The sequence below is a fragment of the Ochotona curzoniae genome, unplaced genomic scaffold, assembly GCF_017591425.1.
Source record: "Ochotona curzoniae isolate NIBS_2020 unplaced genomic scaffold, NIBS_Ocur_1.0 scaffold_4812, whole genome shotgun sequence".
In the NCBI taxonomy this organism is placed as follows: Eukaryota; Metazoa; Chordata; class Mammalia; order Lagomorpha; family Ochotonidae; genus Ochotona; species Ochotona curzoniae.
Genome location: NW_024467124.1, coordinates 1,364,573 through 1,382,652, shown reverse-complemented (window position 1 = coordinate 1,382,652; position 18,080 = coordinate 1,364,573). Strand labels below are relative to the sequence as shown.

At 40.9% G+C, this 18,080-nt stretch overlaps 1 protein-coding gene across 3 annotated transcripts in view; it reads left to right on the top strand.

The window, feature by feature from the left end:
• Window positions 1–18,080, top strand: part of PTPRM (protein tyrosine phosphatase receptor type M) — a 773,655-nt gene that overhangs the window by 334,157 nt on the left and 421,418 nt on the right. For all 3 annotated transcript variants that reach the window (XM_040970558.1, XM_040970557.1, XM_040970559.1), the window contains one exon: window positions 8,337–8,452. In XM_040970558.1, the coding sequence (XP_040826492.1) occupies window positions 8,337–8,452 (116 nt within the window). The remainder of the gene's footprint in view (window positions 1–8,336; window positions 8,453–18,080) is intronic.

Here is an 18,080-nt window from a genome sequence, read left to right as displayed (position 1 = left end):
GCTTTAATGTTCATGGTGGTAGTCTGTCTCCATGGCAACTGAATTAGCAGGCGCCTCCCTCAGAAGGGGGTTAATGGAAGCTGTACTTTTGGTGAGCCAAATAATGGAAGTTCAGAGATTTCTTTCTGTGTCTTCTTTAGCTCAAATGTTTTCACTTCAAACTAATTTTTTAAATCTGGCATTCTGGCATTGAAGTGGGCCTCTATGCTTTTCCCAGCTGAAACTTCTTTTACATCTCCTCCTGAAACGAGTCAAGGACAACAGCTGGGAAGAGGCGGTCAGGTTAGCATTTTAGTGGTGAGGTGGGCATTTAAATAGGCTACCAGGTAAGGCACTGTTTCCCATATCTGAATGTGGGGTTCCATTCCCAGCCCTGTCTTTAATTATAGACATTTTAAGGCTTGTCATCCACAGGTAGTTACTATTTTAACTAACATTACTCTGAAGGCCCCTGTAAGCAGCTCAGGGTGCTTCATCTCTGATGAAGAGGACTGGTCTTGAGGGCCTATGAAAGACCTGTGCTAGATGTCCAGGCTTTGTATGACATTCACGACCTTGAGATGGTGTCACTGGATTGGGAGGCATCAGGTGATTGCTTCGGCTGTTGGCTCCCTGTCACCCACCTGGGAGACCAGGATTGGTTTCCCAGTTTCCAACTTTAGCCCGGTCCAAACCTGGCTATTGTGGGCATCTATGAAATGAACTTGTGGACTGGGAAATTTTTGCTTCTCAGTCTCTTCAATTCTGTGTTTGTGCCCCTTCAATTTATGAGTAAATAAATGTTCTCAACAGAGGGTAAGAAATCTGCGAAATGGAAAGGAGAATTTGGATTGGAATAAGAAAATGGAAGGGAAACAGAGATTAGATGTCAGAGCACACTGCACACACAGTTTCTGAGGCCTACGTTCAGTTAGTGCAGATTTCTCAATGTTGGTATTGAACCTCATTGAGAGGCAGAGGTAATAAGTAATCAGGTCTTCCAACTCCACCTCGTTGGAGAAACTGGCATGGGCGAAAAGGCAATTTCAGTTCTCAGCGATGCCAACCTTCAAGGATGAGAGAATAATTAGGAACATCACTTTCTGGAAAAGATGCACAGAACAGAAAGATCCACATTTCGGGGAGGTGAAAAATAGCTCAATAACACTGAACAAGCCTGGAATCTGCTAGCCCACAGGGTGGGTTATAGTTTTCCACTGAAACATAAAGCTTCTGCCTGATTCATTTTAGTTGATCAGAGATAAAGTATTCTTGCTTTATAAGGGATCTCACATTGGACCTTAAAAAACCTTCTTGAATTTGAGAAGATAAGCTAAAATCTCAGGATCAGACTTCATCTCCGTAGGATCTGAAGAATGGATGAATTCCTCTTTTTTTGGTCCTGGACCTGCCAGAAAGTCATCTTCGTGTTCACCTTTAATGCCAGCAACACTGTAGGTCAGATATCAGCTGTATTTTCCCAAAAGGACTTTATCATCTTTGGCTGCTTAGATTTAGCCCAAGTTCCTTTCTCTTGCTTGGACATATCTGATTCTGTGCACTTTCTCTCAAATACAGTATTCCCATTTTGACCATCGTTAGGTAAGCTGTATTTCCAGCTATCTTCTGTAGTATCAAGGGCAGATTCTTGTTGAATCTGTATAAATAATTATATTAATCTAAAACTAAGGATACTCTGAAATTTCTGAAAATTTCAAGACATAGTATGGGGGAAATATTCCATTTCTGTTTAAGAAAGCATAGTCTTACTAAATATGAATTACAGTTAGCTTAAGAGGAAAGATGTCTTAAATTCGGAAAATAGCGTATAAATAACCAGCTGTGTTTAAAACAGAAGTCCCATAAAATTATAGCCATTCTTGATTTGTTCATTTGGTCTCAGATAATTCGTTCATCTCAAGGTCATGAATGTCATACAAAGCCTGGATACCTGGCACAGGTCTTTCATGGGTCCTCAAGACCAGTCCTCTTCATCAGAGATGAAGCACCCTGAGCTGCTTACAGGAGCCTTCAGAGAAATGTTAGTTAAAACAGTAACTACAATGACAAGCCTTAAAATGTATATGATTAAAGACCTACTGAGAGTTCATTATAAACATACTGCAGTTTGGCAAGGAGATTTCTTTGTTCCTATGATATATAACAATTCAAATAAGATCTGAAACTGACATCAAGAACATGGTCCCACTGTTGTCTGCTCTCAGGCGAGGTACCATGAGGACATATGGAGAATAAGAACATCGATGGATTCCCCAAAATTTTATGTAATTTCTAAATTATCTATCAGTGACATTTACCATGCAAAAATAATTTAGGAATATGACACTTTTCTTCTATATAATGCTTTTCATGCAGCTCAACATGTGTAATATATCTAATTATTACTATTAAATCCCTTTTGTACAAGGTTAAAAAACAAAACAAAAAATCTGAGATTTTTTTTTGCTGGGACTCTGAGTTATCAAAGTCAATTAGAGGTCTACATTTTTTTAGTATTTGATTCTGAAGAAGGTGCAATATCAAAAGTTGTCAAAATGTGAAAAGGTTTGAATGCTTGATTTAATAAGATCACAGGTCACTGAAAAGATACTTCGTTATCCATTCAATCAAAGTGACAGTAAAAGATCTTAAAATGAAATGGAAGTCACGTTAGTGAGGTGAAAAACAAAACAAACCTTTATCTCTTTTCTTTTCAATATTAAGGGTTAGATATTTGACAGCATAGAAACTTATTCTGGTAAGACACATCCTTTCACTTCTGGGTGAGTACTGGAGAGGTATAGCAAATCCTTTTCCAGTTTCTTATTAACACATCAATAGATTTTATTTATTTTTTAAGATTTATTTATTTTTTGGAAAGGTGGGTTTACAGAGAGAAGGAGATACAGAAAGAAAGATCTTCCATCCGTTGGTTCATTCCCCAAGTGGCTGCTGCTGTGGGCAGAGCTGAGCCAACCCAAAGCCAGGAGTCAGGAACTTCTCCCAGGTCTCCCAAGCAGGTCCAGGATCCCAAGGCTTTGGACCATCCTCTCCTGCTTTCCCAGGCCACAAGCAGGGAGCCAGATGGAAAGTGGAGCAGCTGTGACACAAGCCAGCTGCCATATGGGATCCCAGTATATGAAAGGCGAGGATTTAGCCACTGAACCAGTGAGCCAGGCCCAGATTTTATTGTTTTAATGTGAAATCGGAGAGGAAATCATATCTGTTTTTGATTTCTTGGACTAATATTATTAACTTGTTTTCAAAGAATGATATGATCATTCCATTCAAATCTTAGCCATACAATGTAGTATCACTTTTCTGCAAACATTTTGTAGCTTTCCTTATTCATTCAGCTTTTGATCTATTTCCTGTCTCCTCTATTTCCATCTTTCTCCTTGCTTGTTTCAAAAAACTAATCATCCTACTGTAGGACAAATGTACTGTCTTTTTCCTTTGACAATACACACCCTTGGTTCCTTACGTATCTTCATTTGGAGTTGGTTTTCCTTCATTCTTTTCTTTGCGATATTTTCACATACAAATAATTCTCATAATTTTCAACTGTTAGTAGTTGAATTTTGCAAAGAAAATGAAAATATAGACAACTGTGAATGGTTTTCAGATGCCGTCATTCTGTAGTCAATTAGACAATTTTGTGAGTACTCCTCCTTACAACTTCTAGAGCTGTGTTGTTTCATAGTGAAATGAATGGGAGCCTGGACTCCATCCTTGTCTCCCATGTGGGTGGCAGGGACCCAGGCCACGTGCCGGATTCCAGGCTGCATCCGCAGGAAGTGGGACTGGAAACAGAGGAGCAGTGAGCTGAGCTTGGTACTGCGTAAGTGGTAGTATCACAATGCCCAACCCCCCAAATTCCACTTTTCACAAATTTTGTGAAGTACCTTTGTACAATCTTCAAAAAAAAAATTAGTGGGCTAACTTTTGTCACAAATTAGTATTTTGTTTCTGTGTCCAGTGTTGCCTTTTTGGAAATGTCTGAGTCCTAGTGAGGTTCTGAGATAGGGGCCCATAGAGCCTCATCTTCCAGCAACTACAATGAATGTCAGGGGCTACAGTGCAAGGAAAAAGGTTTTAGAGGACAACTGCGGAGATCTGATTTGAGGGTGGAGCCACTAAAGTTCTAAATTATTCTTAGCATAGTGTGGTAACCAAGAAAGAAAGGAGGGCAGAGGCAATGTCCTGCTGAAGGAGAGAGAGCTCCCAGCCCAAGGACATCTTCCATGCAGTGCAGCACATGATTGTACCTGACTTCAGGGAGCCTTTTCTTTTCTTTTCTTTTCTTTTTAAAGATTTATTTATTTTTTTTAAAGATTTATTTTTATTATTTTTTATTGGAAAGGCGGATATACAGAGAGGAGATACAGAGAGGAAGATCTTCTGTCCGATGATTCACTCCCCAAGTGAGCCGCAACGGCCGATACTATGCCGGTCCGAAGCCAGGAGCCTCTTCCGGGTCTCCCACACGGGTGCAGGGTCCCAAAGCCTTGGGCCGTCCTCAACTGCTTTCCCGGGCCACAGGCAGGGAGCTGGAAGGGAAGCGGGGCTGCCGGGATTAGAACCGGCGCCCATATGGGATCCCGGGTGTGCAAGGCGAGGACTTAACCACTTGCGCCACCGCGCCGGGCCCTAAAGATTTATTTTTATTATTATTTTATTGGAAAGGCGGAGAGACAGAGAGGAGAGACAGAGAGGAAGATCTTCCGTCCTTTTCTTGCACAACACAGACTGTGGCCATTCAATGATTTAACCACAGATGCAAAAAGCAACTTCAAGGAGGGTGCAGAAGATGCACCCTGCCACACACACACACCAGAAGATTGCTGAGGCAAAGAACAGTAGGACTCCCATGTCACAGGCAGGTGATCTCACAGACAGTGGGGGTGGAGACTGCAGAAGCCTTTGTGGACTGAGGCCTTCATTTCAATGTAAGCTGGCAATGATTGGTGGGTCCCCACTTCCCCGCATCTCTGTCCAACCAGCTGACTGTAACTTTAATCTCTTCAAATAGCCATTCGGCTAGCCAGCCTTACCCACTCTCCTCCCTCCCCCGCTGCTCAGATGCTTCCTTCTTTCCATTGCAGGATCTTTCATTTTCTTTTAAGCAAAGTAATTAACTCTCCAAGGAACAGGCGTTCCCCAGTTGAGTGTGTGTGTCACCCTCTGATCCGACCTGGCTTCCATGTGGGTGTGACGTCAGCAGTGATTCTGGGGTCCAGGATAGAGCCGGCTGTGTTGCTGTCTCCCTAGGACTGCAGCAGCTGTCCTGATAGAACACACTGGCGCAGGCAGCCTCCTGAGGGCTGTGGCTCCTAGGCACTGGTGATGGCCAGAGTGACCTCCAAGCTTCTGGCTGGCTGGCTGGCAGGAGAATGACCCGTGTACAGACTCTCAGAGCTCCTCTGTCCCAGGGAACATCAAATGTCCTAGGTTTTGTGTGTGTGGGTGTGTGGGTGTGTGTGTCTGTGTGTGTGTGGTGGGGGGTGGAGGGTGGAGGGAGGTGTTGTTTTAGCAAGAGATTAAATTACCATTTTGTTTCTGTGTTTCCAAGCTATGGCTTGGACATGTCACCACTCCAGTTTTTGGTTTTTGAGTTTGGGATGCGGATGCAGAAGGGTCCCTCTGCAGACCAACTGTGTACCTACCTGCAAAATGAAGGAGACACACTCTTTCCCAGACACCTCCATGGGAGATGAACAAACAAAGGACAGACCTGCAGAGAGGACTTTGGAAAAATTGTATTTGGACAAAAAATCAGGCTGTGCCAAGCGGTGTCTGGATGGGAGAAAGCTGTTGGGTTGGTTGGGGGTTTTTGGCTATCTGAGAAGTGCACTTTTCTTAGGAGGAGCCCGAAGCCTTTTGGTGTAAGTCAGGGATGACTGAGTGTTGGCTCTGGTGGCTGACAGGAAGTGTAGGCGAAGGTGAGCGAGTACGTGCGAGTGTGTCTAAGGGTTGTTGCAGTGGTCCGCCTAACATTCATGTGAAGGGCTAATGTCTACCCCAGGACGGAGAAATCAGTTTCCACTGATCCAGTGTACACGTGGGCTGATGCGCATGTGGCTGGGGCAGTCTACTTTGAATTTTCTTTAATGGGGGGTGGAATTTGAAAACAGTTTCCATTTAGTCTCATATGTATCTACATGAGTGTATACACTAAACGTTTGATTAAAAAGTTTGATTAAATTTTGCTTCAGTTTCCTTTCTAAGGAAACAGCTCTTCCCCTCAAATAGAGTCTTGCTAATTTAGTCAGGTCTTAGGATTCATACACACCTCCATTAATGTTAGGGCTTCTGATGCGAGTAAATGTAAGTTAGAATTGCTGTCAATTTAGTGTCAAGTGTAGCTCTGTTCACTGGTATCAGAGGTATGGTCAAAGGATGAAAGAGTGCAAGTTGCCATTTCATCATGTGCATGGTTTTACAGGTTGCATGCAGGTGCGTGTTAACTCTAAGTAATAGCAATCAAATGTGATATTGCATGCCTGCTCTGCGTGAGGCATTAGCCTCAAGTGCTGTGGCACCCAGTGCTGCTGCTATCATGCTATTAGATGTTCCAACAAAGAGAGCCAAACAAGTTTCAGGGAAAGAGTTTTGAGAAGAGTCTTGCAAGAAGCTAAATTCTCAGCAGGTGGTGAGGAGAGCTGCTGCAAGTGGAATCAGGAGCATTAGTGAAGTCTGGGATGGCACAAGGGCTGGGAGTGGCTTGTGGCTCCCTGGTGGGCTTTGACACCAAATGGACTCCAGTGGGCATATTGCTTTTGCTACCTGCTAAGCAAATACCCACAAGTCGCTCCATCAGTAAAGTGGAGCAAGTACTCATGACACAGAGCGATTATGAGTGGCCAGTGAGAAAGCCTCTGGCACTTAAGAACTCAATACATGTTCCTTTTTTCTATTTTCTAAAAGCACTAGATCTTTACATTTCCCAGAACTGAAGTATGGAAAATAAATTTGATTTAGGCATTTTTTTTAACAAAGTTTTTTTTTTTTTTTGAAGAAAGCTCTGTGATTTTGTTTTTGTTGAACAAGGAGTAATTTGATTAAGCCAGTGACAAATAGACTTGTTAGAGTTGTGCATTAATATATTAAGAAACAAGGATCTGGAGTTAATGCTGCTTTTGTAGAACTCATTTGAAATTTTTTTATGCTAAAATAAATATGCTCTCTGAATTATTAGTGGACTCCAAGTTAGTAATGGGGTTTTACTGTGTGTTAGTGATATTAAAATGCATTTTTCTTTGTTCTTTGATGGTAACCCACTTCCATTCCTAATTATGTTCCGCTCAGCATACAATGACTGTGAGCTTATAATCTTGGGTATATAAGCAGTGGGACACTAATCTTTCAAAGTGCCTGGACATGGCCATAAAATACATTGAAAATGTAGAAAAACAATAGGGCATACAAATTTATCCGACTTATTATCCAGATTTATCTGTTGCCTCCACTTTCCAAAATAATGTTGTCATCTTCTCTTCCTTTTCTGATTTCCATCTGCCACCTGTCAGTCTCCCTTTGCTGTCCTCTGCTACCCTCACTCTATTAGGATGATGACTAGAGAATATTTTCATAAAAGTCAAAATTGTCATAAAACATAAGGCCAGTTTCTGAACACCTGTTCTCACTGTGATGCAGAAATGATCTGTAGAATCAAGAAGAATTAGGCATTCTTTAAACAGCTATCCCATGTAGACACTGCATATTACTGGACAATGCTGTTTAGCATGTGGAACTCATTCTTATTTCCTGAACTGGAAACAGGATTCTCTGAGAACTTCCACTCCGCCAAGATCATTTCCCAGAGTGTGTTTCTGGAAGGCTAGTATTTTGGGGAGTTTTAAAATATTACACAAGAATTGTTGCATACTGATTGGTTATATTAAAATATATATTGCGCACAGCTCTTGTACTTAGGTTAAAAAGTTTCCTTGGCAACGTTGCTTAACTTCTTACTGTTCTTTTCATGTTGCCAGTATAAATACCTAATATGTTTTTGTTCAAAACATCAATTAGGCTTCGTATAATCTTTATTAATACAGATCTGTTATTACAAGAAGACTGCTGAGCTATGATAATTTGCACAGCAGGAACAATAAAATATCTTCTCTCTGTTTGATTCGATCCCAGATTGCATGGCTTGTTTGTTCTTTTAGAAAGCACACCGAAATCTTTTATCATACCTTTTGTGAGTCTAGTGAAACCTTTAAATCTCTTGTAAATTATTTTTTCCCTAAGGCGAACAAAATGGAAAACCCAAATTGCACATAGAAGGAAACAGACACATATTAGTTACCAAGCTCCACACTAATATCTTGACTTCTTTTTTCTTCCTGTAGCCAGAACTCCCCACTTCCTGCGGATTCAGAACGTGGAAGTGAACGCCGGCCAGTTTGCCACCTTCCAGTGCAGCGCCATCGGCAGGACTGTGGCGAGCGACAGTCTCTGGCTGCAGGTACTGTTACTCATCTCCATCTGTGGGTTCACCTGGGATGGACAGGGAGGAACCCTGGAAAACAGAAGCAGCACCTTGGCCCTATGTGGGGGTCTCTATGAATAAAGGTCCTGATCATGAGGGTTTTGATTGGACCATTGTTTTGCGTGTCATGCTGCTTGTGGGAATGTATTGTTTTCTCTGCTGTTGTTTAACCATCTTGTATGGAAGGTCTGCTTATTACATTTCTTTTAGAGTAGCATTGGAAAATACAATATAGAGTACTTCACCCCTACTCTTCCTTCTGAAGAAAATCTACAGAATCTGGTGGTCTGTCTCTTTCGTCTTCCCCCACCCTCATCCAAAGAGCAAGAGAGAATGTCTTTCTGTTATTTGGATTTCTAAGCCAGGAAGCCTCAATTTACAAATTAATCATATTCCTTTACTTGGATAATTAAAAATATAGTTTTTAATGCAAATATAACCTGTGGGACTTGTGCCACGAGTCTTCAATTTTCATGGCAAACCGTGTAAGAATGTAGCCTTGGTATCTGGAATGTGATGCAAGGAGTGGGTTTAAATGACCGGGATCTTCTACCCACAGTGTAATGCTCTTTAGGCTTTAGGTTTGCACTTCCGTCCTCCTGTCCAGTATCACTCTCTGATTTTGTTCTTTTTTTCCTTAACCCTGAATGTGTAGGCTGCTCATTCCTTTTCTCGACCAGGGCTGTTCCTCACCCACCTTGGTTTTGTTGTGTGTCTTTTACAAAGCTGTCTGTTGATTAGAGTTCACTCCTGAGGTGAGTGGCTAGCCCTTGAGTGTACTGCATCCACCACCCCTCCCCAGCCATAACCCATCGGCTTCCATCTTCCCCTCTGTCCCCGTCATCTCTCTGCCTGCTTTCACCCCTCCTTGGGCCGGGTCATAGCACCCAGAATGTGAGATACGTATTTACATTCCCTGGCTCTTAAGTCTCTTCTCTCTCTTAATCATCACAGTTCAAACAAATGGTTGTTTCTGCTCGTTTGGTTTTGGGCAACGCAGGACAGAGCCCAGTGTCCTGTCCTGAGATGGGTCAGGTGGGGAATGTGCCTTGGAGGAGGCTCCCTCTCAGGGACTGGCTCTGTGCTATGCTGTGTGACTCAGCCTTCTCCCTGACTTTTCGTTTCCTGTGCCAGGTGGAGACTGTCCTAATGGGCAGTATATATAGAGGACAGAAATTCTATGCTCCAAATTCATCTTTGCTTTCTTCCTTATTTCCAGAAAGCTACTGTAAGAGCTTTTTGTAGCATATGAAATCTGTCTTCACTCTTTAATTTTTTTTCCCTTTCTTAACATATACCAGTTGCTTTAAATTCTTGGTCTTAGGGCTAAAAGATTATTTTCTAGTGATTATTTTGTTTTAAAGTCCAAGACAACTTAAAAGACAAGTTTATGTTACAAAACTTCTTGAAAAATCCATGCCTGGCTTTTTTCATAATGCATACTCATTTTCCATGAAGTTTTTGATGAGTCATCCCCAACCCTACCTCCATGACTCTGCTTTAGACACACATTTAAAAGTATTTCTACAGTAAAATAAGCTTAATTTTTGATTCTACTTTCAGTAGCTTTTAAGGCACATCAATATATTTTTAAAAATCAAAACCTTGGCCATTTTTCATAGATGGGAACCAAAACATAAATAGCCTATATTAGATGTTTTCTGTAGTCATATGGTTACTTGAGAGTAATCTTGGAAATTGTTCATTTCTAAATTCTTCCAAGATTCTACTTATTGGTACAATAAGGATGTAGCTCAGCAGAGTAGACTTAATCAGAGGGAAATAGAAATACAGAAATAGCTTTGCATTGTTTTCCACTGTCATTTACCTTCAATCATGCAGGCTAAGCAGTGCATATGTGAAACAGATCTAACAGAGTGGGAAGCATGAGGTAAACCCACAAAGTTGTACAAAATGTTTATGGCAGGACCCAAAAGATTGAGACACAGATAACAAAAATTATGGTCATTAGCTAAAGTTTTTTTTTTTTAATTTTAAAGATTTGTTTATTTTTTATTAGAAAGTCAGATATACAGAGAAGAGGAGAGACAGAAAGGAAGATCTTCCGTCTACCGATTCACTCCCCAAGTGGCCACAATGGCCGGAGCTAAGCTGTTCTGAAGCCAGGAGACAAGAGCCTCTGGGTCTCCCACACAGGTGCAGGGTTCCAAGGCTTTGGACCATCCTCGACTGCTTTTCCAGGCCACAAGCAGGGAATTGGAAGGGAAGTTGGGTGGCTAGGATTAGAACCGGTGCCCATATGGGATCCTGGTGCATTCAAGGTAAGGACTTTAGCTACTAGGCTACGCTACCAGGCTGGGCCCAGAAAATTGACTAAAGTTTAACATACCAATCGTACCAATTGAAAGATGTATTATCAATTTCAAAATTTTGACATTTTCTTGGGGAGAATAAATCACGAAGAAATTTAGTAATATTTTCTTTCTCATTTTAATTTCTCTCTTGATTGCTGAATTATTTTGAAGTTCCAAGTAACTTTTCATGCAAAAAAACATTTTTCAAGTAAGTATAGAAATGTTGTATTACTGGTTGAAGGTGTGGCTTGGTACTGGCAGTAGTTTTTGTATCAATTCTCAAGCAATATCTGTGTATACATAATGAACTACATGGCTAGGGTCCAACTCTAAATACAAAATTCATTTGTTCCTTATATACATTACACACATAGTCAGAGAGAATATAATATTTTAGTAATTTTTGTCGTGAAATAAGATTTTCTGAGATTTTCTATTTGTGGCATCAGGTAGATGCCCAAGAGGATTATGGTTTTATATTGTTGGCAGTGCTCAGTCTATGTTAGTCCAGACTGCAGAAAGCTTGTCCATCATTAAAGGGTTTACTTTTCTCCACAACTTCTACAAAATGGTAGGAGTCAAAGTTAGTGGGTATCTGGGAAGCAGGGTTCCCAAGGGGCCTGTGGAACCACTGCCTGCTGGAAATCCTTATCCTAGTGGAAAACGTCAGTCTCAGAGAAGCCACCCCTGCAACTGAACATAATTGGGCTGTCCTCATAAGCTGTTCATAAAATCAGTATCTTACAACCAATATCTGACAGCCTGCTCAGCTAGGGAAATACATTATTTAACTGTAGAATTATCCTAATGTTACATAAACCAAATAGCATCCTGAGTGGAAGAGAAACTAAATCCACTTTCAAATTCTGAGTCACAGCAGCCCTAACTTTCTGGTACCTTTCTTGATGTGATCATATGGACATCTCCAGAGAAGATGACAAAGGCAAGAAAAGATTGGGCAACAAAGGCTCGGATGGGTTGAATGGAAAAACAATTTACCAACACTGCAGTGTAAATCTAGTAGAACAGCACAACAGCAACAAAGAGACACCTAGCAGATGGAGAGGTGAGCATGAAAATCATGCTGAGGCTCCTGAATACAGTAGCACCCCACATCTCTTGGTTCTACATATGCAGATTCAATCAGCCAAAGACAAACGTACTGTGTGGGAGACAGGATATCTGTAATGAACATGCACATACACTTTTGATGATCACATTGATGGTGAAATGTTCACGATTAGCAGGTGTGTTCCATCTACTCATATTCGCTTCATCTTACCTGTGAGCCTCACAACTTACTCTCAGTATGGAATCAGATATTCCAGAAGGCACAACAACAAAATAAATCTGTGTGTGAGGTTCCATCTTTATAGTTTTAGAGTACTTTGAACACCTCCTGGACAGATGACAGTATAAAGACAGAAGCTATTGAACTGTGTTCACACAGTACAGAATACATAGATAGTAAGTTCATGAAAAGATGTACTCTGTGCTATCAGATTCAGCTTTGTGTGCACGTCATTGTAGAATGTAACCTGTGAGATGCTCAAATTAAATAGATTTATGGAAATTATTCAGGCAATCCAAGCATGACAATGTTTTTGGTTGTTATTGGCTTTTCAGTCATTTGTTTAGCACACATTTAAAAAACATGTCTCTCCTCTGTGTTTATATATGTGTACAGGATCTTCAGCACACTGCATATGTGTATAGGAGAAGTAACATTCAACAGACACCATGCATTTTATTTTCAACATGTTTTGCACCAAAATAAGCCTTTAATTCCATTTTCCCAAAAAGCAACAGGAAAGATAAAGTGGAATTTTAGGTTTTCTTCTTTATTCGCTTCTATATGCTTTGATGCTGTTTGCTGATGGGAGATTTCTGAATTGCTTCTGTTTTTTGTGATATGGACTCTTTAAGCCAGTATGGCTTTATTAAGATTATTGTTGATCTTTCTGATATTTTTATTGGCTTTTAAATGTAGGGAGAGAGAGGGATGGACAAGGAAAAAGACAGAGAAGGAGGGAAGGAGGGAGAGAAAGATGAAGAGTTAGAGAATGAGAAAAGGATTCCAAATGTGGTTTATTCCTGCAAAGTTCCGTGACCACCAGGGCTGGATCAAGCGGAAGCCAAGAACAGAGTATTTAGGTCAGTGCTCCCCCGTGGGTGGCAGGGATCCAGTTGCTTGAGTCACCCTCCTTCTGCCTCTAGGGTTCACATGGGCCAGGACTTGAATCCCAGGCACCAATATAGTGCATACAACATACCACGTAGTACCTTAACCATGGCATCAAATAGCCATTCTTGATATTGTTCTTCAGTATTTCAAATTTTATTTTTCTTATATTTGCTTCTTTCTCTTATGAATTTGTTTTTAGGATCTCTTTTTCAGCTCCAGAGTAGCTGAAGTCATGCCATAGTTAGTGAGTGTTGATGTTGTAGGTCTGCAGGCGTGTGCACAGGTGTGGTTTTAGGGAATGTGGCACATGGGTCACTCCATGCTCTTCCTTGCCTGTGTCAGGTTCCATATCTTTGTAACTGAGTATTTTCGTATCTTCTGCTTTTATTCCTTTCTGATCATTGGAGAGGCTCCACTGTATTTTGTATTTTTTTGTTTAGCTCCCACATCAAATTCAGGATGAATGGGAAATAGAAATATTCTCAGACCTGTGGGCAGATGGCAGCAAGCATGGAGGTGGTGAAGGCAATGGTGAAGAAGTGTGAACCTCGGTTAGGCCAAGGATCCACGCACGTGAACTGCACGAACCTCAACAGGCAGTCAAATACTGCTCAGAAACATCTGCTGATAGATCTTAGAAGCTCCTCTCCTTTTTGTTCTAAATATTTGTTTTACAGGCAGAGAAAGAGAGACAGATGGATAGACAATATCAATCTCATTTCATTCAAACTCCAGATGCCCTAGATGAGTGGGATTGGGTCTGGCCAGAGCTGAGTGCAGAAGTTCAATCCAGGCCTTTGGTGTGGGTGGCTGGGATCCAGGTATTTGAGTTGTTATCCTTGCATCTCAGGGCCTGCATTAGCAGTAAGTGCACTCTGGGAGCTGAAGCCAGAACCGAGGCCCAGCTGTTGTAGGTGGAATGCGAGCCTTCTAATTGGTGCATCAACCGTTAGGCCGATGGTGACCCTCTGTCATTATTTATTAGGTCTCTTTTTAAGTCTGGACAATTACATGGTCCCTAAATTTGGTACAATTTTCAAACCAAATTCTTAGCTTCTTAACAATAGAAGCCCAGAAATGGTAGGAAACGTTAGCACATTCAGATTTCCATTTTAAAAATTTAAGTGGTTCAGTTGTATTTGTGAAAGTCAATACATCTTTGTATTTAAATCTATTTATACTTTACACTCATATGTAAATGTTTTCATTTATAAAATGAGGATATTTTGTCACTTGAACAGTTTCTTCACTGACTGACCTTATGCTTCAAATACTGTTAGCCTTTTAACTAGATATTCTCAGATTTACTGTGTAAAATATTTGCATTAACTTCAGAACATTGGAATCCATCATAGCTCAACCTAATTGAGAGTTTTACCCTTTTGCAAATGGAGCTTGGCATTATTATTAGTAAAGTAAGGGAAAGCCTTTTAAAATGATTTCATACTACATATCATTTCATAGACATAGAAAAGGAAATCAGAGGATTGTGACTGTGAATTACTTGGTTAAAACTCCTGGTGGAGGAAGAAAGCCAGCAGGACATTTCGTCTATGACTGAGCTAGCTGCACCCTGTTCTCCAGGGTCTAGGTTCTGTACCTGTGCCTGACACCTGATTCTAGCTTTCAGTTGGGCAGGTGCTGGGAATCAGCAGTATAGCCCAGACCCTGCCACCCGTGTGGGAGATCTGGATGTAGTGCTTGGCTCTGCTTCTGCAGTTGACCCAGCCCAGTGCTGACTATTGTGGATATTGGAGGAGTGAACCAATAGATGCGGGCTTACTCTGCATAATTATTTGGCTATCTCCCTCTTCAGGTTGCTGAAGTATTTTTATTGCAAAATCAGATATACAGAGTGGAGGAGAAACAAAGAAGATCTTTTGTCTGATGATTCGCTCGCCAAGTGGCCGCAGCAGCCAGAACTGAGCTGATCTGAAGCCAGGAGACTGGAGCCTCTTTCAGGCCTCATACATGGGTGCAGGGTCCCAAGGCTTTGGGTTGTCCTCGACTGCTTTCCCAGGCCACAAGCAGGGAGCTGGAAGGAAAGCAGGATCGCTGGGACATGAACTGACATCCATATGGGATCCCAATGTGTGCAAGGCGAGGACTTTAGCCACTTAGCTACTGTTCTAGGCCCAAAACCAAAATATTTTTTAAAAACAGCTTGAACTCCAATACTTAACAATAGTACCTGTCAATGGCAGATGCTCAGTGAATAAACTGCTAATAAAGAGTCTAAATCACTACTTTCCAGGGAAAAGTTGAAAATAGGTTTGTAGCTAATGCCAGAAGCAGTAGCAGTTTTTTTTTTTCTTGAATGCTTCCTCCACCTCTTGTCCATTGGTCTGATGAGAAGAGGGGTGCATGGGAACCTGGTGATATCCCCAGTGCTGTGCTAGAACACAAAGCATAACCCAAGTTGAATTGTCAAAATGAGCATGTACTGTAGTAACTGTGGAAGGAAATGGGGTCAATATATCAGCTCTTCTAAACCTTCACTTGCTGTACCTTTCCCCTGGATTGTTGTACTCTCATTGTAAGATTTTTTTCTCTGCTTCCTCCTGAAAAAACTCTTGACCTGGTAGTAACTTAAAAATAATAGAAATATGGGCCCAGCGGTGTGGCCTGGTGGCTAAAATCCTTGCCTTGAACACCCCAGGATCCCATATGGGCGCGGGTTCTAATCCCGGCAGCTCCACTTCCCATCCAGCTCCCTGCTTGTGGCCTGGGAAGACAGTTGAGGATGGCCCAAAGCTTTGGGACCCTGCACCCATGTGGGAGACCCGGAATAGGTTCCTGGCTCCTGGCTTTGGATCGGCACAGCGCCAGTGTTGCGCTCACTTGGGGAGTGAATCATCGGATGGATGATCTTCCTCTCTGTCTCTCCTTCTCTCTGAATATCTGACTTTCCAATAAAAATAAATAAATCTTAAAAAATAATAGAAATATATTTCTATTATTAGGATAGACCATTTCAGTGGATACTGTGGCAATATCTGTGTCATACTAATAGGTAAATGAAACTCATCCAATCTACTTTTCTAAGATACGTGATTGAGTCTACTCTTTTAGGACATGTGACTCTATATGAATTCTACATTTGAAAGAGTTTGATTTTATTTGAAAAAAAAAACTCACTTTAACTGAAAACCATTTCATATATATTGACAATTTAACATATAATCCACAGCTGGCTATGACCTACCTCATTGTGAAAACTGGTTTTCTTATCTCTCTAATCAAGTTCTTCCATTTCTTTTCTGAGTTTGATACTTGTGGGCCTTTTTCTTTCTTTTCTTTTTTTTTTTTTTTTTGAAAGATCTTTAAAAAAATCTTGAATATTTTAGAGTGATTTATTTATCTGCTCGATGTTTATATATTTGAGAGACAGAGCATTTCCATTTGTATGGTGGTAGTGGTAGAGACTGTGTCAAGGCCAAAGGCGGAAGTTGGTTGCTCAATTTAGGTCCCCCAGCTGATAACAAGAACCTAGGTCCTGGAGCCCTCACTGTTCCCCTGGGCTCGGTATAGCAGGGAACTGAAATCAGAAGCCAGAGCCCCAGACATCAGACCCACCTACTCCTAATGGGTCTTGGGGAGCTTAACCAGTGTCTTAACTGCGAGGCTAATGAAATGTCTGTCAGTTGACATTTCTGTAGCTGAAAATAATTCTCTTGATTTCTGCTTCTCTGGCCTACTGTATAATTTGTGTTATGTATGAATAAATTACAGATTCCATGAACAGAACTTACATTACCACCTTCAACAAATATGCTCACCTAGAAATAATTATGCTGAGTCACTGAACGCTGCTAGGTGCTAGGTGCTCTGCTGGGGAATGTCCAGCCATCTTACCTTGTATGCCTGTGGGAACTTTACTGGACGCTCAGTTGTCTAGGCTCAGGAGGTTTGCAGTGATTGCTCCGATAGATAGCACAGTCTTAGTAGGGGAAGCTGGGGAAAGAACCCAGGCTGCCTCTGGTCAGATGTGTGTTCTTAACCATAGTGCTTCTCAAGTGGTACAGAACAAAGCTTAGACACTTCTCCTGGGCATCTTAGCATTCTGTAGCAGTTTAGATAATAGATTTTTATCAGGATTTAAAACCAAAATTGTGTTTGTGCATGTCATTGCATAGGTTTATGTGTTGGGGTTTATATACATATACATACATACATATATATATGAGTGTGTGTGTGCCTGTATGGTCAGCATTTATATATATGTATATATCGTATATATCAGTGTGTATATATACATGTAGGGCAGCATTTCTTGGTTGCTTTTTGATGCGTTGATAGATTATGAAGAAAAAACTCACTACTGTGTCTCAGAATATTTTTGTTATTACAAATAAAAGCCACAAAATGCTTTGAAAAGAAGTAAAAGTGTGGTCTCCTTGGCAAACTGAAGTCGAGTACTTTATACTATACCGTATATATTAAGGCATAAATTTAACATCACTTACTAACAGAAAATAACAGGAATGCACAAAGAGGACCGTCTGCAGTTGCTATAGGAACCATTTACTCTCAAATTCTGAGTGGTTAAAATCACATCCATTATTGTTTTAAGCAGCTAACTGCCCATAACTGTAACTATCCACATATATGTAGTTATAAATAAGTGTATTTATGTGCACATATGTGATAGTCATGAGCATTCAGACTGAAACTATTGACACATTTCAAACATAAAGTATGTGTTTGAGCCCAGTATGAGTTTGTACTAACAATGTAAAGTAGAGGCTTTATTAGACATTGATAAAACCATGAGACATGACTAGGAAAGTTATGGAAGAAATTAAGGGAAAATCTTTCTTTGTGACATTATCTAATTTGACACCCTTCCCCCCAAAGATTCATATAGCTGGTGTTTCCTGTAGGATTGTCAGGAAAAACAGTGGGAGAGCTTCCCGTTTGTAGCTTCCCATTTGAGGTCTCCAGATCAGGATTTGAAATTGTTGAAACCGGACTTTGGAAACTACATTTCGGAGTGGTCCTGCCTAGAGATAGAAAGAGAAAGGCAATAGTCCTTCAACCTAAGAGTGGCTTCTTGGGGTCAATGAAACCTAAATACCAGAAAGCTTTCCTTGTATTTCATTTC